The sequence below is a fragment of the Desmodus rotundus genome, chromosome 9 (genome assembly GCF_022682495.2).
Source record: "Desmodus rotundus isolate HL8 chromosome 9, HLdesRot8A.1, whole genome shotgun sequence".
Classification (NCBI taxonomy): domain Eukaryota; kingdom Metazoa; phylum Chordata; class Mammalia; order Chiroptera; family Phyllostomidae; genus Desmodus; species Desmodus rotundus.
In genome coordinates, this window is record NC_071395.1 from 76,387,570 (window position 1) to 76,410,800 (window position 23,231).

General features: G+C 40.7%; 1 protein-coding gene across 3 annotated transcripts in view; it reads left to right on the plus strand.

The window, feature by feature from the left end:
• The window catches only part of SMG6 (SMG6 nonsense mediated mRNA decay factor), a 225,743-nt gene that overhangs the window by 58,030 nt on the left and 144,482 nt on the right, over positions 1 to 23,231 (plus strand). For all 3 annotated transcript variants that reach the window (XM_024565177.3, XM_053911107.1, XM_024565176.3), the window contains exon 10: positions 491 to 636. In XM_024565177.3, the coding sequence (XP_024420945.2) occupies positions 491 to 636 (146 nt within the window). The remainder of the gene's footprint in view (positions 1 to 490; positions 637 to 23,231) is intronic.

A 23,231-nucleotide genomic window follows, 5' to 3' on the forward strand; every position in this document is an offset into this window, starting at 1 on the left:
TTCTTGAAGTAAAGCCTTGCGTGAAGATCCTTAGATTCATGAACCAGAGAGTTTGGGGAATATGTAGGTCTTAGAGCTTAAAGGAAATTTGTTTGCTATTTAGAAAAACTGATTGTTTCAGAGAGAAACTTTGATTTCATTTCAGCTTGAATTCAGTTATTGCCAGGGGTTAGGAAATAGCATACCAAAGCATAATAACTCATAGCGATTTATCCAAAATTGAATTGATTCCATCTCCAAACCCTGAACAATTCTGTCTCTTAAATTTGTCCACAACTTTAGAATAGCAAGAAGGTTTGTGAAAGTAGCAAACAGACATTGTAGGCATTAGTTGTCTGCTTTAAGAGAGAGATGGAGAAAGAGAGAGAGAGGTGATGGGGGAGAAGAAAGGGAGGGAAGGGGGAAGTGGAGAGAGAAAGGATGTGTGTGTGTGTGTGTACGTAAATGCTCTTGGGGATGTCCCTCACTGATGGGCTGGATGTATTTGTAGGATGGAGACATTCCCTGCAGTGGCTGAGAAGGTTCTCAAGGAGTTCCAGGTATTGCTGCAGCATAGTCCCTCTCCTATTGGAAGTACTCGCATGCTACAGCTTATGACCATCAACATGTTTGCTGTACACAACTCCCAGTTGAAAGGTAAGGCATGTCCAATTTCTTTATGTAGACGAATAAAGATTAATCGAGCTTCTTTTCTATGCTACCATACCACTACACCTGCCCCCAACACACATGCACACACACCCACACACACCCTTCCCCACCATTGCCTCTCATATACTAATTTTATTCCCTAAAATCTGTATAACTGTCTAGTGCTTGAGTGGGATGAAAGGAGGGAATCATGGGTATAGAGCTTAATTTGCAAACCCAGAGATGCTGTTGCACATCTGGCCATGCTAAAGGCAGCAGCAAGGCCTCTTGGAGACTGCAGACCCAGAGCCTCTCCCAGGGGAGAGGCATTGCTGAAATGTTTCATTGCAGAGACCATACGCTTGGCAGGGATTGGGAATAGCTGTTTCTGGACTCATGTACCCTGTTTGTTCAGTATGGAAAAGTCTAGTTCCCTGTGGGATATCCCTTGTGGGAGCCTGCCAGGGAGTAAGAACAGAGAATTGATGAGCTTTGGTGACTCAAATTGGAAGCACAAAAATCACCAGGCCCAGAGTTTGGCTAACATACGGGTGTGCATTCTGAAATGCGTTTTGAATACTGGGTTTTTTTGAGGTAGGGAGTGTGGTGCAGTAGTGGGGAATGCTGATTGGCAGGGTTTTTTAATGTTCTTTACAACCAGGTCATAGCCAAAGGATGTTACCAGGATCTCTTCCCTTCCCTTCCCACCACTTAGGCAAGGATATGTGCTTTGACTTGATGGAAATATGTAGCATAGGGATGATGTTATTTTGTGTGTTTGTTTGCACGGGAGATTTGGTCCATGCTGCCAAAGAATTGTTTTAGAGCATTGACAGAGTAAAATTTGGTCTCAGGGCTGAAAGGTTATTATCTGAAATGCCAAGAAGTGGGAATTGACCCATGGAGACTCCTGGCGTTTCTGGACTACTGTCACTAGTTCTCTTATTGCACCTTTTTTTATTTTTTATTTTTGGTACTTTCTTTCACTCTGAAATTGACTTATTTCCCTCCCCACTGATATTCGGGGGTTCTGCATCAGCTTGCTGGTGGTGGTTGTGGGGGGTATTTCTCCCCTAATAAGTAGGTGTACCACAGTTTCCCTAGAAACTTTGCTCTTCCTGCGACTCGGCAAGGCCCTGTGCTTGTCTACTTGGGTTTTTAATCACATCTGAATCATAGAGGACTTTCTCCTCTCAAAATTTCCTGCTCTAGCATTTAAAATTCCCAGCAGAAGACAAGAAGCAGAGGCTGAGGTGCCATTTTGAACTTGGCTAATTATTCCTGAGAACAGCTCTGAGGAAGTATGCAGTCCTTGGGGACAGTGGTGGTTTCCAGGAAAGAGGAAATAAAGTTTGTAAGTGCTGTCCTGGTGAGACTGTGAAGTCCAAAGGGGCAGGAGATTGATTCCTTCTTCATTACTCTCCTGGTTCTGCTATGAAGTTAGAAACTCACTGGACTCAGGAAATGGGGCTTCCTGAGGTGCCCTCCTACTCATTTTCCTGCCTTCCTCTAACCTCAATCCAGAGTTCAGTCAGCTGTGTGTCACAGAGCTGCAGCCTCTGCCAAGGTGTTTTTCTAGCATCAAGTGACCTGTAATCTTGGGAGGTGTGACTGTAAAGGACATGCAGCTCTTGCCTGTGAAGCATCTGTTGTCAGCAGCTTCTGCTCCATGAAAAGGAATACACTGTGGCCTTTCATAGGCCACCTGTGAGTCCTTTTCTTGTAGCTGTTGTTTAGTGAAGGTTAAAAAATACAGATGAAAGGAAGGTGAGGTGGTAAGACCAGAGAAAGAGGGAAATAGGTGGTTTCCCCGTTGGAGTCCAGGGAACTTTTTTAAAAAGGACTCTTTTCCGTGGTTGGTTATATGCAGACCCGCTAGCAAGGAAGGGCATGTCAAAGCCTGTGCTTGAGAGCCCACTACTCCTTTCTGGCCTTGTCCTGATGCTCACCTCCATGAGGCAACGGGCCAAGAGAAGGATGATATGAGATGGTCAGAAGCTCCAAGGGTGTTTCAGGGAAAAACAGCCTGGGCCACAGGATATAACACTCAACTAGGACAGAGAGCTCTGTGGACGTGCTGCCAAGTACCCGGTGTGCAGCTGAGGCGGCCGTCCAGACCCCACTGTGTGGGCTGCCATTGGGAGAGGAGTGAGCAGAGCACTCAGCGGGACTGGTTGGTGGGAAGATGCACTTTTCCATTTCCCAGCATATGAGTCATCTTCTCTGGGGCCCTGTGCTGTGCTTGTATGGACAGTGGCAAGAAGGGGGTGTTGTGGCTGAGTAGCAGCATCTGTGCCGGGGGTGGAGAAAGAAGGGGGTTGGGGAGAGGGTAAAGGTTTAAATCCTTCACTAATTGACAGCAGTTTGAATCACATTTTTATGAGTAAGGAAGTGATAAATCAGCCCTTAATGTTTGGCCCCCAAGGCCTATCCACCGATGCCCTTCTAAAGTCTTCTCTCCAGGCCACACTGTTTGCTGTCAGAGTCACCAGCCACCTAGCTGCGGGACCTGGGCTGTCTGTAACTAGGAAGCAGGGGCCTGGTGCTGCCTGGCCTTCCCAGGTGCTTGGGGTCTGTGGTGATTTGGCAGTCACTGCAAGTTACAGAACATCTGGGCCATCATTTTTCTTTCCATTCCTTCTTGGACATGTCCTTCTGGGTGGGTGTTTGTGTATATCAGTTCCTGGACTCTGTGGAGAAGGAACGTTCCAGCCTGAAGCAGAGGTGATCTGTGGCCCCCAAGGCAATTAAGGTCCTCTTAATCTGTGCCTGGGCTTCCTTGTTGTAGATGTGGACCTAAGGAGTATGATTTGGAGAGCAACAGGGACGTCTTACAGAAAAGTATGTCCTTCATATCTCCAGTTAATTTGTGTGTGTGTTTTCAGTGTTTCCCTTGTATTACCTGTTCTCCTTTCAAAGTACCTATAGTCCAGGGGTAGAAATGATACTAACACTTTAGTGTGATTGCTTTTTATATATGCTTTCTCTGTGGTCAAGAGAGACCAAAAACTGTTGAAAAGCTTTGGACACCTCACAAGACAAAATAGAGGAAAAAACTCAGACAGTGGTGAGAGAAAGGCATCTTTCCCTGTTTCCTAGGTTATAGTTTTTCCTGGAGCTCAGGGAGGTAGAGGTTGTGAGGTCAGATTTGCCCCCCTGTCCACAGGGGAAAATGAGTTGAGTTATGCCACATCATTTTGCCAACGAGACTTTCAGATCTCAACACTCATGGATTCAGGGCTATTGGTGGGGAGGCCATTGTCTCCTGCTCTAATGAGCGCTATGCAAAAATCCTTCATCAGTGGGACTACAGAGAGTCTAGAATCCTAGTACTCTGTAGTGAAGTGTTTGGGGACAGATAAATTTGAGGGATGTTTGGGGTCCCTTAGCATAATACCTGGAATTTATTAGGCACTCAGTAATTATTGAAAGTATGGATGAAGAAGGCAAGCCAGCTCTTACTGAACAAGCGTGTTCCTTACCTGGCTTGTGTCCAAAATTGTCTTTTGGCGAGTGATACTTGGTGGTGATAGGTGGTTCCCAGAGTGATGTCACCACTGGTAATTGCTCTGTGGCATTCCTGAGCCTGAAGGGAGAAGTGGGGCCTTCTCCACGTGCCTCAGCATTTAATACTTCAGTAGCCATCTGATTGGCTCATGTGATACTGGAGGGTGAACTGTTGATTTAAACCACAAGCACTCTAAGAATTTTAATTTTTTTAAAATTCTGTAATTTAAGGAAATAAAACTCTAGTTTCTTGAAGAGGAGTAATTGAAGCAACATTTGTGGTAGAGCATCACTGAAACCCCATTGCATCTCCCATCTGTGCCCAATTTGCTCTGATCTGGCCTTTTTTTTCTCTCTCTCTTCCTTTCTCTCTCTCTCTCTCTTTTTAAAAAATATGTTTTATAATTCCTGGAATCAAAACCATTTCAGGCACACACTGTTTTATTTTATTGTATTATTGGATTATACTTCCTATATATCATTGGATGTTATTCATTGGCCACCACTGGAATAACTTCCCTTTTCTGTGCCCTGGGCCCCTCTTTTTCCTCCTCTACCAGTTCATAGAGTGGCCTCCATTTCAGTCTTGCAGAAAAGCCCTGGTGGCAGCAAGAGGGCACCCAAGAGACACCTCTTGTGTGTGCTGTTGGTGCTTTCTGCCTTTAGGGAACATTTAGGGGCTGGGATTGAGGCAGGGCTATACTGGCATCCCTTTCATCATCAATTATGCTTGCTTTTATGGTTTGTTAGTAATCTGGAATTGCAGGAGGTAGACAGAGTGCCACATACGCTTCTCCAGAGAGAGAGAGAGAGAGAGAATCATAGCTGTCTATGGGACCGATAGAGCTTAACTCAGATGTGTGGGATACTTGAGATGGTGACCTCACACCTTCATGACATTGTTGTGCATAGAGGTTGACTCTAATTGGTAAGTTCGATTCACAACCAAAATTGCTTTGTCTTTAGCATACAACCACCTTAGAGACCTTCAGTAAAGCAGTTTGCTCCCTTGTGGCAATTCACTTCTGTCTGAGTCTCTTACCTAAGCAGAATGTATGAAGTGCCTAATCCTTTGCTTGTCAGAACAGTTGTACAGGAAATCCACCTTTCATGAGGGGTTAAGCCTGAGTTTAGTGGTATAAACTGTCCCTCTCATTCCTCCTCCTACATCTCTGGTGGTAGAAGCCCTTGGGCTTTTTCTCCTTAGGGATCCATGGGTAGGTATCTACAGGTAATCAGCACTGCCTGACCTTCATTTTCAGGACTGCTCAGTTTAGAGTAAATTAACAAAAAAAGAGCCAGCCTGGCCAACAAATTTTCTGAGAAATAGATTGAAAGGTCAGAAGAGGCTAGGCTTTAGAAGGCAGGTCAGAGGAAGATGCATCCTTCAGCTATGCCCTCTGTCCCTCTGGGGAAGATAGAACTATCAACAGGCTGCTTAGCATGGACTTATTCCCTCAGAATTCCCTGGAAAAAAAAGTAAAGAAGTAAGTTTGTCAAGGAACCTTCCCAGCTCTGAATTTCAGGGTCCTTGTTTTTTTCAGATTGAATTTGTTACTTTAGACTGGGAGAGGAGAAGCAGTTATGAAAAGCTAAAGAAAGGAGAAAATTCAGTTATACCAGCAAAATTAAGCATCTTATCATGTAGGTTGAAGAAATGTCTGTTTTTGATGCCCCAAGGTAACATCAAACAGTGGTTTGGTGTCCGTGGCTGCTTTGCTGTGGAGCGCAGAAATGCGGTACCCCTTCACCGCCTGGTAGTTTACGTGCTGGACGCCTCATCCCTGTTGCCGTGTCGCGGCTTCTCAATGTGTGTGTGCGTGCGTGCGTTTTGATACAGGATGGACTTATTCTGAAAAAAGGACGGTATTGGGAGGAATGTTGGCAGCAGGACTCTCAGCTACCTCTTCTGAGCTCTCTCTAAGCTTTTTCTGAGCCATAGAATACTAAACATGTAGCTTAGTATGTTACAGAGGGCTCAGGCCTGACACGTTCATTGAATACACGGAAGAAGCAGATGTGTTCTGGGCATGGAGGTCGGGGGGAGTAGGTTACACTTTGCACCCTAACCAACTGAATGTTGACGCTTTCCACCCTAACCAACTGAATGTTGACGTGGGGAAGAATTGTAGCTTTCAGAGGTACAGTTTAATAATGGCAACAGAACACACTGTGATAAAACCTAATGACATTTTATAGTTGATACAAGTGAATTCTCATTTGATTTGCCCTATTCGTCCTCAGAGACAGGTAAGACAGATATTTTGTGTCTTTTTATTAAAATGTTTTTAATTTATTGATTTGAAAGAAATTTTTTATTTAGTAATATAAGAGAGAGAAAGAAATACATCAGTTTGTTGTTCCACTTATCGATGCATTCATTGGTTGTTTCTTGTATGTGCCCTGGCTAGGGATCAAACCCGCAACCTTGGCATGTCCGGATGATGCTCTAATCAACTGAGCTACCTGGCCAGGGCTGTGACCTATTTCATAGTTGATGAAAAACATTTCAGAAAGGTTAAGTAATGTAAGGTTGCACAACTAGTAAATTACACTCAGGTCTCAAGAGTCCAGCTTTCTATATCAGAAGACACAAAAACTTCTCTGGACTGAATTGAGACAGCTTAACAATGCAAGCATCTCCTGCCTCTAAATCCCCTATCTGAGCAGCTACTGTTCTTTGATGAAGAAAGTGATCCTTGCATCTGATACGAGACTTACAGAGGAACTGAAGTAAAGATGAGGAAGTTGGGGGGAGTCAGAATTCTCCCACGAGTAAGTGGGGCCACAGGTAATAAGTTGGCAGAAGAATATGGTTTGGACAAATCAGTGTTGACTGGGGTCCATATTTACTATTGTCCCAGGTCACGGGTGAGAAGATGTCTCCATCTCACAGTGGAAACTGTTTGTTCATGACCAGTTGGTAGAAGAATTGTGTGGTCTTTCTCTCCCTTTGGGCTATGTAGTATCTCTTGAAAAAGGGGGGGGGGTGTTTAGGAATATTGTTTCTTATTTTCACCATCTTTTTGTAGTGTCCTCGCTTTTTAAAAAGAGGCTTTCACATGCCATTCTTAGACTAGACAATGATTCTTTTTTTGGCCGGGGGGTGAAGGGATGGATATATCATTGATAAAGGAGTATGAGAATATAAAACATTTGAAAGAATGGTAAAGTGAATATATATGTAACCACCACCCAGGTTGAGAGGTAGAGTGTTGTCAGTACTTTAGAGGATCCTTGCGCATTTCATTCCCATTGTCACGCTCCCTTGCCCTTTCAGGTAATTACCGTCCTACCTGTGAAATTCATTCCTTTGCTTTTTAAAAAAGTTTTTTTAATTGAATTTGTTGGGGTGATATTTTTTTTAAATTATATATAATTTTCAGGTGTACAATTGTATAATAATACATTATCCCTCTGCTTTTTTTCATAGTATTATCATCTGAGTATATACCCCCTAAACAAAACATAGTTTGGTTTTGTTTGCATATAAATGGAATCATGCTAATCATATTATTTATATCTTTTCTCTTTGGCTTATTTTGGCCCACGTAGTGTTTTACTTGGGTTTATATTGATGTGTGAAGTATTCATTTTCATTGCTATAATACTACATTTTCATTTATTAGTTTATCTGTTCTTTTTATGGATATATGTATTTTCTCTTTGGGGATCTTATGACCATTGAGTCCATCGACAATTATTGTAATTCTTGTTTTATTTGGATTTATATACTGTACCATGGAATTTTTAAAATCAATTTCATTGAGATAAAGTTTATATACAATAAAATGTACCCATTTTATTGGTGCCTTTAATGGTGCATTTCAGTGAGTTTGAGTAATTTATATATCTAAGTAACATTTTTTCCCTGTAATCTAAGTAACCATCATTGTAATCAAGATACAGAACATTGCCCTGGCTGGTATGGCTGAGTGGATTGAGTGTTGGCCTGTGAACCAAAGGGTCGTTGGTTTGATTCCCAGTCAGGGCACATGCCTGGGTTGTGGGCCAGGTTCCCAGGTGTGGAGTGTGCAAGAGGTAACCATGCAGTGATGTTTCTTTCCCTCTCTCCCTTCCTTCCCCTGTCTCTAAAAATAAATAAATAAATAAATAAAATCTTAAAAAAAAAAAAAAAGATACAGAACATTTCCATCATCCCCAGAACTGCTCTCTGTGCCCATCGAAGTTGCTCTCCATCCCTACTCCGGCCCCAGGAAACCTGATTTGTGATCTGTCACTATACACCAGGTGTGTTTTTTCTAGAGTTTAATATAAATGGAATCATTCCATGTGTGTACTTTTTTGTGTCTGGCTTCTTTTGCTCAACATAATGTTTCTGAGATTTATTCGTGGTGTTATATGTTACCAGTATTGCATTCCTTTGTATTACTGTATAGTATTTTGTTTTATGGATATACTACAGTTTTGTTTATTTAGTTACCTGTTGATGGAACATTTGGTTATTTCTAGTTTTGGGCTATCACGAATAAAACTGCCGTGAACATTTGTACGAACTTCTTGTGAACATATGTTTTCATCTTCCTTGGGTAAATACCTAGGGGTGGATTTCCTGGGTTGTATGGTAGGTGTTTGTAAGAAACTGCTAAGCTGTTTTTCAAAGTGTTTTGAACCATTTTACATTCCCTCCAGCAGTATCTGAGAATTCCAGGTTTTTTGCATCCTTGCCAACATTTGGTATTGTCTGTCTTTTTTACTTTATGTATTCTAGTGGATATGCAGTGCTATTTCATTTTGGTTTTAATTTGTTTCCTGGATGACTACGATGATGAATGACTTTTCATGTACTTACTTGCCATTTGTATATCTTCTTTGGCAAGTGTCTATTCAGATCTTTTGCCCATTTAAAAAATCAAGTTGTTTGTCTTTATTAAGTTTTATATAATTTGGATATAAGCCCCTTATCAGATAAATGGTTTGCAAATATTTTTTCCCCAGTGCTTTTCCATTCTCCTATTCTGTTTCTTTTTTTTCTCCTTTTTCATTTTTGGGTATTTTTCCCCCCATTACTTCCTCTCCCCTCACTAGCTTACTTTACTTCTTTTAGTGGTTACCCTAGGAATTAAAGCATGCATACTTACCTTGCCAAAAGTCAGAAGTTATTCAGCATTTTTACTCTCCTAAATAATACAGAGGCCATGAAACACTTAAATTCTATTCATTCTCTTCCCAGTTTATTGTTCTAATTTATATGCTGCTGTTGTCATGTATTATAATCCTTCTTTTTCTTTTAAACTCTGTGAGACAAATTATTATTGTTTGTTTTCATTATTATTGTTGTTGTTATTTTGCTGGTAAATGTGTATTTAGACTTGCCTGTGTATTTACTACTTTCTTTTCATTTCCTTTTGCATTTCAGACCCTCCACTGGGATCATTTTCTTCCTGCCGTGATTATAGTCTTTAAAATCTATTTAGTGAAATTCTGTTAATGACAAACTTTTTCAGTTTTTATATGTTTGAAAAAGGCTTTATTTTTCCTATTCCTAAAAGAGCTTTTACAGGTATTCACGGGTAAAAGAACTCTAGGTTACAGTTATTTTCCTTCAGGCCATTTAAGATATTTTACTGTCTCTGGGCTTTCACTATTGTTGATTGAAAGTCAGCGGTCACTATGATTGTTTCTCTTTTTAAAGTAGTCTATCTTTTCTCTCTGAGTGCTTTCTAGGTCTTTTTAAAACCTCTTTGATGTCCTGCAGTTTTATTGATTTGTGTAGGTTTACAGTTAGTATTTTTTCTGCTAAGCATTTGTTGGGTTTCATGTATCTCTGAGTTGATTTCAGCAGTTTTGGAAAATTCTTAGCATCTACATCTTTTTTTTAAAGATGTACTTTCTCTTCTCTGTGAGTGATTATACCTATGTTACACCTTACTCAGTCTTTAATGTCTTCTAAACTCCTCTTTCATTTTTCTGACTCTTTTTTTTGTGCTATATTCCAGATAACTTCCTTAACTCTGTCTTTCAGTTCACTGAATTTTTCCTTGGCTATATCTAATCTGCTAAATATGCCTCAGTGAGTGTGGTATTTTAATTACAAAATTTTATTTGCAGATGTTTTTTTTTGGGGGGGGTTTCCTTCAAGTCTACTCTTAGTAGTTTCTTGTTCCCTGAACATTTTTGTGGAAGCTTTTTTTTAGTCCCTTAAAACATATTGAACATGGTTGTTTTAGAGACTGTGATGAAGGGATTAGTTTAGGTGAGTTTCTGCTAATCTCTTATTTCTGCTGGTTGAGCATGTGCCTTCTAAAATTTTTCCTGCGTAATAGAATTTTTTTTTTCTGTAATCTGCTTATTTTCTATGGGATTTCATTAATGAGCATTCTTGGAGACCTGGGGTAAAAATGAGGAAAGGATTTTTAATTTTGTTGTTTTTCACAGCCTGGTGTGATAGTCTAAAATAATCATTCTAAATTAAAATATCTGCCTGAGGGGTTTTAGACCACCCAGGTAATGTGAACCCATACTGCATACCCCTGCGAGGACCAGTGTAAAGTCTGTCTTTTCAGTGCAATACTTTTTTCTATTCAAGCCAGACCCAGGGCTTGACATACTGAATTTTCCAGCAGTCTTCCCAAGGGGCTAAGGGTTATTTCTGATTCACTCCTATATGTTGACTGTAGTTCTGTGGGATCCTGGTTTTATGGCACAGATGTTGGGCATCCTCTTATATTGGCCATACCCATGAAGCTTGGAAACTGAAGCTTAGTTCATCAGGTAGCAAATGTTCTTAGAGTAAAGCCTGGCTACATGCCACACTTATATCTCTAGTTCCTTGTCTTTATTCAGTCCCTGATCAAAAGATTTCTTTTCCATTTACTAATTCATCAATGCTTTCTAAAAATATTTTTAAAATACTTTGAGGGTAGTTATTTGGGAGAATAATTCTAGGTACCTAGTCTACCTGCCTTTTTACTAGAGGAAATAGTATGATTCCTTTTCCTTTTTTTACCATCAGGCTCTAGCATTCTTTTAGCTCTGCCTGTGAACAGTGTGACTGAGGCACCTCTATCTGGGGTGGCAAGGGCAAGAAGGCTTCTCTTTCAAAGAATAGCTCCTTTTTCAATTCCTAGTTTTATGGCAGTTGGTGTTACTGGGCTCATATTTTTAGATTTTTCCAAGAGGTTTTCAAGGTATAGACTACTTAGAGGACTAATTGGGTGGGAAGAAAGGAGAGAGAGAGGCCTGCAGCTGAAATGATAGAAGCCATTTCTTTCTAAGAGCATACGAGCTGGAAAGCTGGAAAAGAGTGCTCTCTAGTTTCAGTCACATTACATTACATATCTGGTGAACCCTGCTGGCCCATAAAATCCTTTCCATTAGTCAGGGTGCTCTGTGCTTTTGTTCTTGACTACTACTGTTCTTAGAGCTGTTTGGTTTGCTTGTATGTCTCAGTTTCCTTTTTAGAAGGCAGATCGTCATTTTTTTGACTTCTTTAGTCCCTTCTTCAAAGATCAGACTCCCATCTTGAGGCTTATTTCAGAAAATGCCCATGTGATCCCTTGCCCTAAGTGCCAACAGCAGATGCAGCAATTGACACGCTGCAGGGAATTTCCAACTGCTGGGCAGGTTTCTGAAATCCAGACACGTGCTGTTCACACTTTGGCTTCTGAAGCAAGGATCAGCGGTTGAAAGAGGGGAGGGGCTGGTAGGGGACTGGAGGGAGAAAGATCTCATAATGCCTGCCCAGGGCTTAAGGCTGTGTCAGCTTTCTTCATCCCTTCTCCAGCTGGAGTTGGCAGGGTAGAGTAAATCACTGTAGAGTGAACTCACTGGAGGCTTCTTTGAGGCACACCTGTGACATCATCCTGTTATCATTGCTTGTTCTGAATAACCTCCTTTTACCTCTCCCCTGAGAGAGGGTGATGCCCAGAACTCATGTCAGGGCAATGAGAAGAGATAAATGTTTGGTAATCATTATTTTGAGATGCCTGCTAAGGACACAGTTGCAGGCCATTGACACATTCTTGACGATTCCACGTTGGGAGAGAAAACAGTGTTTGCAAACATTGCCTGAATACCTCTTAATACCTCTTGCGGATAAAACTGCTTTTAAAACATGAAGAGAAAGTCCAGAAAGACTTGAAACTCCTAAGTAATCTCTTTGTTACCCCTGCCGCCACCTCCTAACACATAGACACACAAACACATGCATGCATGCTCTATACAGCCCTGATTCTTTAAAAACATCAGATCATGTCACTCTGCTCGGAATCCTCAACTGGCTTCCCATTTCTCTTAGAGTAAAAACTATAGTCTTTACAAGTTCTTTTTATATGGAAACTCCCCCGCCTCCCCACCCCATATTGCCTTTCTCTGACCTCTTCACTACTCTTCTCACCCTGGCTTACTTTACTCTGCTTTAGGCACACTGGCCTTCCTGCAGGCCTTCTGATAAGCCAGGAATTCTCCCATCTTTGGACCTTTGCATTAGCAGTTTTCTCTACTTGGAATTCTCTGCCTTCAGCTATCTGCAGGGCAAATTCCTCTTCTCTTATAAGTCTTTGCTTAAATGTTACCTTCAGGAGTCCTAACCTGATGATCCTATTAACACTACTGCATTCCCACCCTGTACTTGATGTCCCCTCTCCTGCTCTACTTTCTTTTTTTTTGACACTTATTTTCTAATTACAAAATCACGTATTTTTTGTGCATATGTTTATTATTTATTTTCCCCTACTACTCTACAAGAACGTAAGCTCACTGCAGAGGGATCCTTGACCTATTTTATTTGCTGGTGTATTGTGAGCATCTAGGACAGTGTCTAGTGTGCTATAAGTTTTCTATATGTTTTGAATTGTGTTCAAGTCAAGAATTAAGTTTGTCAACAACTCAGTCTGGGCAATGAAGATTCACTGGCAAGGCCAGGGGTATCTGTTATCTGGGTCATTGTTCATAATCCTACTGTCTTTCCTTTGTTTTTTGTTAAGGTGACATTTCTGAAAATGTGATATCCAAATGCATGTTTTGTATCCTGGCATTAAATTAAAATGCATTCATCCCTGGCTGGTGTGGCTTAGTGGACAGAGTGCCAGACTGCGAAGCAAAGGGTCACCGGTTCGATTCCCAGTCAGGGCACGTGCCTGGGTTGTGGGCCAGGTCTCCAGTAGGGGACATGTGAGGGGCAACCACACATTGATGTTTCTCTCCCTCCCTTCCTCTCTCCCTCCCCCCTCTCTAAAAATAAATAAATAAAATCTTTAAAAGAATAAAAAATAAAATAAAATACATTCAGTGTGCCTTGGTATTTAGTGTTAATCCTGGAGCCAGTGTCTTTGGGGCTCTTGAAAAGCAAAATTTTTTTTGAGAACAGCATAAATTCTGTTTTTTTCTGGTCTCCTAAATCTTTGATCATTTATTCTCTGTCCTTTCTTCCTGCCCATAATACTCTTTTATTTCTCCTTCTCTACTTATTTACCATATTTTCACTGTCACCATACTGGAGTAACTGTCCTGTTTATGAAAACTAAATAACTTTGTAAAGATTTTGCCTTGGCTGGATATCTCAGTTGGTTAGAGCATTGTCTCGATATACCAAGGTTATAGGTTCGATTCCCAGTCAGGGCATATACAAGAGTTAACCAGGGAATGCTTAGATGTGTGGAGCAGCAGATGGATGTTTCTTTCCCCCGCCCCACCCCCTGCACTTCCTCTCTCTAGAAGCAATAAATAAAAAGAAAAAGAAAATTAAAAAATTATATATCTCATTAAAAAAAGATTTAATATTTTGGGCTTTGTTGAGTGTAGTAAAAAAATAAGAAAGAAGGAGGAAACCACCTGTAAACCAACTTCCTAGTAATGATGTTCTTTCTACATCTGTGTATGAATTTTCAAGTTCTTTTACACAGTTGAAAGGATACTGAAAATGTTTGATTCAACTGCTTTTACTTATTATGTGTATTCAGTTTTAAATTTTTTTATAAGCTTCTTTTAAAAAAAGATTTTATTTATTTATTTTTAGAGAGAGGGGAAGGGAAGGAGGGAGGGAGAAACAGCAATGTGTGGTTGCCTCTCACACACCCCCTACTGGGGACCTGGCCTACAAAAATATATTCTAATAGAATATATTTTTAGAAGCTCAGTTTTAGGGTTAAAGGATTTGAAGTCTTAAAACTTTTGATATGTCATGCTGGATTACTTTCTTAAGAAGTTGTGCCATGTTACACTCTTACGGCAGTGTTTGAGAATGCCCAGCTACCACCTCTTACTAGCATTGAGTGTTTTTTGTGTTTTACAGTCTTAGGCACAATGACTACATTCATATATTTGTTGAATAAATGATAGATGAATACCTATCTTTTTTTAATGGATTTTATTTTTGAGAAGTTTTAGGTTCATAGCAAAATTGAGTGGAAAGTACAAAGTTGCCATGTATCTCTTGCCCTAAACATGCACAACCTCCCCTGCTATCAATATCCAGAACCAGAGTGGTATATTTGATAGAATTGATGAACCTGTATTGACATATCATCATCACCTAAAGTTCATAGTTTACATTGAGTTTGGTGTTGTGAATTCTGTGGGTTTTGACAAATAAATGTATAATGACATGTATCCACCATCATAATATCATACAGAATAGTTTCATTGCCCTAAAAATCCTCTGTGCTCTGCCTATTCATTTCTTCCTTTCCCTAACCTCTGGCAATCACTGATCCTTTTACTTTCTCCATAGCTTTGCCTTTTCCAGGGTGTCACAAAGTTGGAATCCTAATTGGCTTCTTTCACTTAGTAATACACATTTAAGATTCCTCCATGTCTTTTCATGGCTTGATAGCTCATTTCTTTTTAGTGCTGAATAATGTTTTGTCTGACTATATCAGTTTATTCATTAATCTACTAAAGGATATCTTGGTTGCTTCTAAGTTTTTGCAATTATGCATAAAGCTGCTATAAACATCTGTGTACAGGTTTTTGTGTAGACATAAGTTTTTAACTTATTTGGGTAAATAACAAGGAGTGTGATTGCCAGATCATATGGTAAGGCTATGTTTAGTTTTGTAAGAAACTGCCAAACTGTCTTCCAGCATATCTTGTTTTAAATTTTATTTCTTTGAATATTGATCAGCATGGACAATTTTTTCTTGTGTTTTATTAACCATTTGTAGTTCTTGATAGTCTTGTTCTCTGCTTTTTTTTCTATCCAGCTTAGTATATTTTGTATCATTTTATTTGAGGTTTATAGATAGTAAATACAGTCTTTTCTGTATTCATAGATAATTTTCTTAATTATACTTGATTTTAATTATGTTCATATTTTTTATATAGAAAAATTTTTAAATAGTTAAAATGCCATCTTTTTCCTTTTTGATTTATTCAATTGCTCTTAAGTTTGAAAAGGTCTTTCCACTGGATAAATTTTTAACCAGCTCTGCATATATATTTTCTTTCCCATGAGTTGGAGGGAATTCCAAAACCATTTGTTAGGTAAGAGATATGAGGAAATGCTCCTACAGGCTTAATTAATGCAGCAACATGCTTTGAGAGCCGATCTTTTATATCAGATATAAAAGTTCCCAACCAACAGATCACCCCATTTTTATACATTACTTTGAGTGAGGTAAGGTTGGGGTCATCATGGACTCCATTGTCAGGGTCAGACCTGTCACCTCGTCTCACCGCAGGTGAAAACTTGCCAGCTGGGAATAGTGCAAGGTTGGAAAGTTAGCATGGCTATGTAGATGAGTGGTCCAGTTGTCCTGCTATTTCAGGGAGGAAGGAGCATGGTTGCATTTTGTGGCTATCCTACTTTTCACTAATGAATGAATTGTCTGTGCGTAACAGAATGTTACTGGGAAAGTACATTATTTTGGAGTAAAAGCTCTTGGAGTAAACCATCTACTGAGCTGAATAGCCAGGGAATAAGGTGGTGTCTGTGGAGGGCCCACGAGCCATCAGTGCATGGGACCATACTCAACCAGAGACATTTGAAGATTTTATTTATTTTTAGAGAGAGAGGAGGTGAGAGAGAAAGAGGGAGAGAAACATCAATGTATGATTCAGAAACATTGATCCGTTGCCTCTCTCATGCCCCCAACTGGGGACCTGGCCCACAACCCAGGCATGTGCCCTGACTTGGAATTGAACTGGCACCCTTTCTGTTTGTAGGCTGATGCTCAACCCACTGAGCCACACCAGCCAGGGCTCAGCCAGAAACATTTGGATACAGGTATTTCCCATAATTTCTGATGGCCCCCATTGATTAGTCTTGGCTTTGGAAGCACAGTGGAAAGTGTACTAAGGGCAGCATTCCTACTGTGTGAGTCAGTGCACCGGACTATCCTGGACTCGGAGATGTGCTGGAGGCCAGAATATAATGGAATATCTTTGAAATTTTTCGCTTTAAGGAACTCAGGAGAGTGGTATAGGGATGAAATGGGTGTATGCTGCCTGGTATGTGGAGTCAAGTCAGGATGTTTCTGTTTTCTAAGTGATTGACTCTTGGGATAGAATTTCATGCCAAAAATGTGGTCTTCCCTTTCTCTGCAGGCCACGAGGTCCTAGAGTTATGAACTTTACAATTGGTCACATTTTTGTAACATAATACATACTCTACATACATTCATAGAAAGACTGATAGATATTGATCAAAACAATCATTATTCCCTAGGATTGTGGAATTATTGTGGTGTTTTAAATTTTCTTCTTTTGTTTTCTCTGTGTTTTTGTGGTTTTCTGTAATGATCACAATATTTTTGTAGTAAACATATTTTTAGAAATCATAATGACAAAATCTGAAGTTAGGTAAAACTAGGTTCTAATTCTGGTTCTGTTATTTGCTGTAGCATACAAATTACAACGCACTTCTTAATCTGTTTCTACATCTAGTGTCTTTTGCATAAAAGATATTTAATAAATATTTGTTGAATTAAACTTTCTTACCATAGTGTATTTGCCACTGATTACCAGTATTTTTCTCCTTTCCTTAAGGGAAGATTCTGTTTCTTCTCTTGAACTTGAATTTCAAACAAACCAACTTTAGTTCTGAGAGTTTACCAACTGTTTTGTTTTCTTTTGACATTACTGATTCTTCTAATTATCTTCTTCATTCCAGAAGAACCAGCAACCTGATAGACTATTAAAGAATATTCAGCTATTCTAAAAAATGCCGTTATTTTAGCTTCATAAAACGCATAGGTCCCTGAACTATGATATTTTATCAAATCCTTAATAGTGTCCAAGGCTGACTTCAAAATCAGGTACTAATTAATAATGATTGATTAACTCATCAGGATCTGAGATTGTATAAAATGAGTTTAGATATATAAGAAACAAACTGTTAATTTCTTTAAAAATTAATGTCTTTATTCCAGCTAAGTAATTGTGCTCAGTAAAATGTTCATGTGTTTTTAAAAAATTCTTTTAAGGCTGCCTCATGTAAGTTCCATGATGATAAAGCCATCAGAATGCCTTTGAGATGGTAATGCAACAACAGATTACTTTGAGAAACCAGAATTAAAATCTTAGACATACTGCCCTGACTGGTGTAGCTCTGTGGGTGGGTGTCGACCTGCAGTCCAAAAGGTTGCAGGTTTGATTCCCTGTTAGGGCATATGCCTGGACGGTGGCCGGCGTGCAAGAGGCAAGCGATCAGTGTTTCTCTCCCTCTCTTTCTCCCTCCCATTCCCTCTCTCTAAAAATAAATAAATAAAATCTTAAAATCTTAGATATACTTTCCCCCATTTTATTTTTAGCCCAAAACTATGGGGCCCTCTTTATTCCTCTGAAGCAATAGGAAGGTAAACTTATAAAGAAATTCCTATTAACTAATGATCTTTAGCCCATGGACGGTCTTTTCCAAGGAAGATTGGGACAGCTCATTGAGCCATTATGGTACCTGCTGTCCGAGTTTCACCCTTGCTTGAGGTCCTTAAAGGCAAAGAAAGTTCTTTTGGGAAGTGGTGGAAAGGCCTCCACACATGTGTGCTATTTCTTTAAAAGAAAGTGTAGCGGAAGTGATGCTGAAGGGAACATCTGCACTTGGGGCTGAGTGGAGAGAGCGAGATGCGCTGCAGCTGGTGTAAGACCCTGGCAGGCTGAGGCGCTGCTGTCTATTGGGGTTTACTTCTGTCTACATTGAAACATGGCTTGGGAGGGGGTTGGTGGCCTGTTGCCAGCCTCAGTTAGCCTGCCCTTCTCTTTCCTCTTTCCTCCTCAACACCCCCCCCCCCAACAATTCCCCTCCCTCATGCTTTAAAGTCACATTTCCAGGCCAGACGTAGAATTAATCTCTGGGCACTTCACATTGCTGGCAGCTGAAAGCAGGATGTGGGATCTTTTTTTTTCTCCCCTTCTCTCTCTGCGTCTTGGCTGACTTTTTTACCTCTCGAAGAATTTGGAAGGCCGTGAGATTCCCCCCCCCCCAAGTACTGTGGAGTTTTTCAGCACACTGATCACCCTGCTGCGGCTTCACCCTAATAGACTTCATATGTTGATGCAGTTGACATCAGTATCAAACTATTTTACATGTGATCTGGTGTATTTCCTGAGGAAATCTGCAAGATATTTATTAAGAACTAATAAAATAAACCTCTCCATGAGTTTTTAGGTAGTTTTCAATTTTTCATGTCTCTCTCGTTTCCTCTTATCAATGAGTTGCTATTTTCTCTCTTTACTCTGACCATCACAAAAGGAAACAAAAATAAATGTTTTAAACTGTTCCTGAAGGGACAGAGAGAGAATAGTTCTGCCATGATGTATCAGCCGGGGCTGTATTTTTAGTGCAGCATTGTAGAAACTAAAAATATCCTGTTATAGTGGATCCTTTTTATAGGTCTGTGTGTGTGTATGTGTGTGTTTATAACGTTGTACGCACAAGTGCCTTTGTGCATCGGCAGCCGCTCTTCCCATTACAGCTGGACTCCATTAGTCCTTGAAAATTAATGTAATCCCAGTTAAGAAAAAAATTAATTACTCTACCAGAGCTGCATTTTATCCAAAGCTAGTGTTAGCTCCCTAGCTGGCAGCTTAGTTTTAGAGGCTCCAGGGGCCCATGGAATTGTGGCTTTGGTATCACAGCATTTGCTGCTGTGTTTTTCCCGTTGAGAGCATTCCTCAGTTCTTTAGGGCTAAACATGTGGCATGCAGAGAGTAACTGCAGACCTCGCTACCTCAGTGAAATACCATGTTCCAGTCCAGTCATCCCCAAAAGGGATGTCTGCCACAGGTTTAACTCACCTGCCATAGCAGGGTTTCTTATCAGGGTTCTTTAAAAAGATTCTTTGGCAGTGGTATTCTCTGGAGGAGAAATACCGTTTATCAAAGTCCAAGAGAAGAATGGGATTTGCCTAGGAGGGTTTTTTGTGGACAATGAAGAATGACAGTCACGTTTTCTTCTTACTTTTTGTCTAGGGTTGCACTAGTTTGTTTAATACACATCTTTTATTATAAATGAGTGTGTCAGAGTTGACTGCTGGTTCCTAGTCAGACTTCTCAGCACCAGTCCTAGATGAGGAGCTGACTGGCTCAGCATGTGAGTAACGTTTCCAGCTTTGTAATCAGTGTTCTGGGATGAGGTACAGGGCACAGCCCAGAGGTTGTTGCAGTCAGCCTGGCCTTCATGATACATCTCTTGTGCAATTGCCTGTGTTTGTTGTTGTTGTTTTATTTGTTTTTCCTCTTTGGGGGCTTGGATTGGATGGAAGGATAGAGTGGAATGGGTAGGAAGGATGGCTGTTTGTTTTCTCACTGGTCAGTCTCTCCCAGCTCTCTGCTGAGAGTACAGCCTGGATCCATCAGTCTTGGACTGCAGTTCTCTTTTTCTGCTGAGCTGGGGCGTGGGCAGCAAAGGTCTGTGTAACTCGTGACAGGCTTCTCAAAATGCCATGATGGCATGGATCCTCACAGTGCTGTTTAGAACAAAAACAGGGTTAGTGCCCTTTTGTTTCTTTTTGGGCATGGGCTCTGAGGTCTGTGCACCTCATGTTCTCTCCCGCTGGTGACTCTTGGTCCTCCCCACCTGCCCCCACCCCCAAACCCCCTCCCTATCATCCCCTAGCTGACAACTGTTTGAGCCCTCGGCTTCCTGTACTTGATCCCCAGGCAGTGTAGTTCAGTAAAAGTAGTAATTAGGCCTTTTACAAATTTATTTTATTAGTGAAGAGAGTTGGTAAGTAATGAGCTGTAATTCTAACACAGCCAGTTTGGAGATTAATAAAAAATTTAAAAAGAGCAGTTTTTACCAGAGGCAGTGGGCCTGTTATTTTCAGTTCTCAGCTGAGCCGAAATCAGAGCAGCGTGGGACCCATGGCGGACTGTGCTGCTGGGAGGATACAGAGCCACGTTCCTTGTTGTTACAGTCTGTGCAGTGCCCGTCCTTGAGGGTGTTTTACACTGGCATTGGAAAAAAGGAAACCTTGTTTTCCAAGAACTCTGCTCTCTCTCAGCTTGATAAGCATTTAAAAATAAAAGCTGCACAATTGAAATTGGCAGTGCATCTTCATTCTTTTGTCTCTCTGTTTATTTTTTTCCCTCATCCCTCAACATGTGTGCTACAGCCCATGGTTATTACACCCTCAAGAATGATGGCCTGGAACTCAGCAAACTTGCACCAAGGTCTGCCTGCCCTCCCCTGTTTGAATCAAGCTGGCTGCAGCATCAGGGCCTAGCACTGAGAGAGGCCTGGTGGATCAGCCTCAGCAGCTCCATCTGTGGCACATTTCCCTTTTCCAAGCTGCTGCCTGGAATTTTTAGCTTCTCCAGAATCCTGATTGTCAGCTCGATCTTTCTTGTTAGTTTTTGCAGTTAACTTAATTGATTTGTTTACCTCTCCATTGGAGTAGCTCAAAAAGAAAGTGCTTTGGCAGTAATCAGGAGTAGTCCTGGCTTTTAAAAAAGATTCTTCTTAGCTAAAATTTTATAATACCGACCCAAGGAAAAGAAAAGCTATTATAGTTTAGGCTAGGGTGAAGATAAGTCCTGGTTTGCCTAGGAATAGACCCTGTTTGTGAGTTATTAATAGCATACACTTTCTCTGTTTCAAGTAAGTATTACAGTTTAGGAGATCAATTTTAGCATCACCCTAGGGTAGATGAATTGAGCAGAAAAAAAACCCCAAAACCCTCACTTACTACAGCATGTTAATTTTTTATTTAGAAATTGGCTTTGTAAGTCAGTGCCAAATCCTGCCCGGAGTGTTACATGCAGATTCCACTGGGGTTGTACATCTGGGACCTGAGAAAGAATTGCTGTATCTCTGGCTCTGTGAATGAAGATTGGCCTTCCTGCTTGGTTAGGTCCTGGTAAAGCCAACTTTGAAACACCGTCACTTGTTTTAGCATTTCTGGTTATCATCGCCTGATTGGTTGAGTCAGAACCTGAAGTTTGTTTTTGGCTGGGGTGTGGTTTCAGGTTTGTAGACTTCCCAGTTGATGGCTGTGAAGGGTTGGTGCCTGATGTAACTGAATAGGGTGTTACTTCAGGTTAGTAGTCCTTGTTTTTGCTTGGCTGGTTGGACTGAACCTGGTATTACTGTTTCCCAAAGAATATTTTTGGTTTGAAAACTGAAGGTCAGCAGTTCGCAACTGCTGAACTTAAAGCCAACTCTGTGGTTTGTCTTGTGCCACTGGGCCAGCAGCACTGCATCCCTGATCGATTGATCTGCAGCAATATGAGACCACGAACAGCAACTGCCAGACAAAACTCCATCTCACCCCATTTCCCTGTCCAACCTGTCGCTCTGCCCAGATCCCCTTTCTTTTTCCTTGTATGTCTGTCTCACTCTTGGTTATGTATTTCACTTTTTTGGGTCTATCTTTTTCCATCTCCCTGTCTCTTTCCATAACAGTTTTTAATAATGTTTTAGTTAGTTCCAGCCTTTTCCCTGAATGGATCCCATTGGAAAATGCATTTGAAAGGAAACAGTTATACACTTCCCTTCCTTTGAAACTCTGTTGGCACCTTTTCCAGTGCAGTAAACCATACAACATGTATTTTCAAAGTTTCCAAACACAGACATGCTGGCGTTAAATTTATGAAAAAATATTTTATTCAGCTGTATGGTAACTGTGACTCTCAGAGATGCTGATCAGATTTGAAATTGGTGCTGACTTTTGGAACTCCAACATTTTCGGATATCTTCAGGAAATATAGCCACATTAGGGAGTCTGCAATGTTTTGTGCCTTAGCGTTTGACTGCAGGTTGAGCAGGAGGAGTTGGGGCAAGAGATGTGGATGTGGGGATCCCCTCAGCCACACCCAGGAAAAAAAAAGGGAAAGTCAATGAGTCATTGAAAAATATTGCATAACTGTGTTGGGCACAGGAGCAGAAGGTAAATTCCTTCTATTCACAGAAGGTAAATTCTTTTCTGTTTACTCCAGCCAAGGATTGGAGGTCAAATAACACCTGTTTGTGTAGTATATTATTTCCTTTAGGGTGCCATGGCTAAAAAGAGTTTGCATTTGAGCAGTGATGGGTGTTGCAAATGTCTATAAGTGATTACCTCATTCCTCCCTTTTTATACTTACGGTGTGATGCAAAAAAAAGAGACAGTTATGTTAGAATCAGTTTTATTTGAAAGTCTGTGGGTTTGACTGAGGTTTGAATTTGCTCAATAAGGACAGTGATCCTTCTCAAGGATCCCAGCTGTCTGTTCAGCAGATCCTTGGGAAATCTCTTGAAAGAAACATTTTAGAAGGGGTTTCTTACAAGTCGCTCAAGCAGCTGACCTCTGTCTTGGCTCACCTAGGTTTATATACTGTGCCGTTTCAGCTTTTCTTTGCTGACCAGCTTGGCAGTGGGTCTACTTCAGGGCATTCAAAGAGACTCTCTGCCTGTTGTTTAGGACAGAAGCTGTTGAAGACAAACCAACAAAAGCTGAGCATCCTGTAGGCCAAATGTCCCACTCAATTCAATGAACAAGGGTTTGTTAAGCATTCGTTGGATGTCTCATTCTTAGCTTTTTGGGTAGAACTTGCCTTCATTGGCTGCAGACTTTCTACACATGCATTCAGCGATCATAACTGTATCCTTCTCTGTTCTCCCTTTCCTCACTGCCTGTTTCTTGGGTTTTCTCTTTTCTCATCCACATCCTAAATACTAGCACTTAATAAAAATATTACCTTGGCCTTCTTCTCTT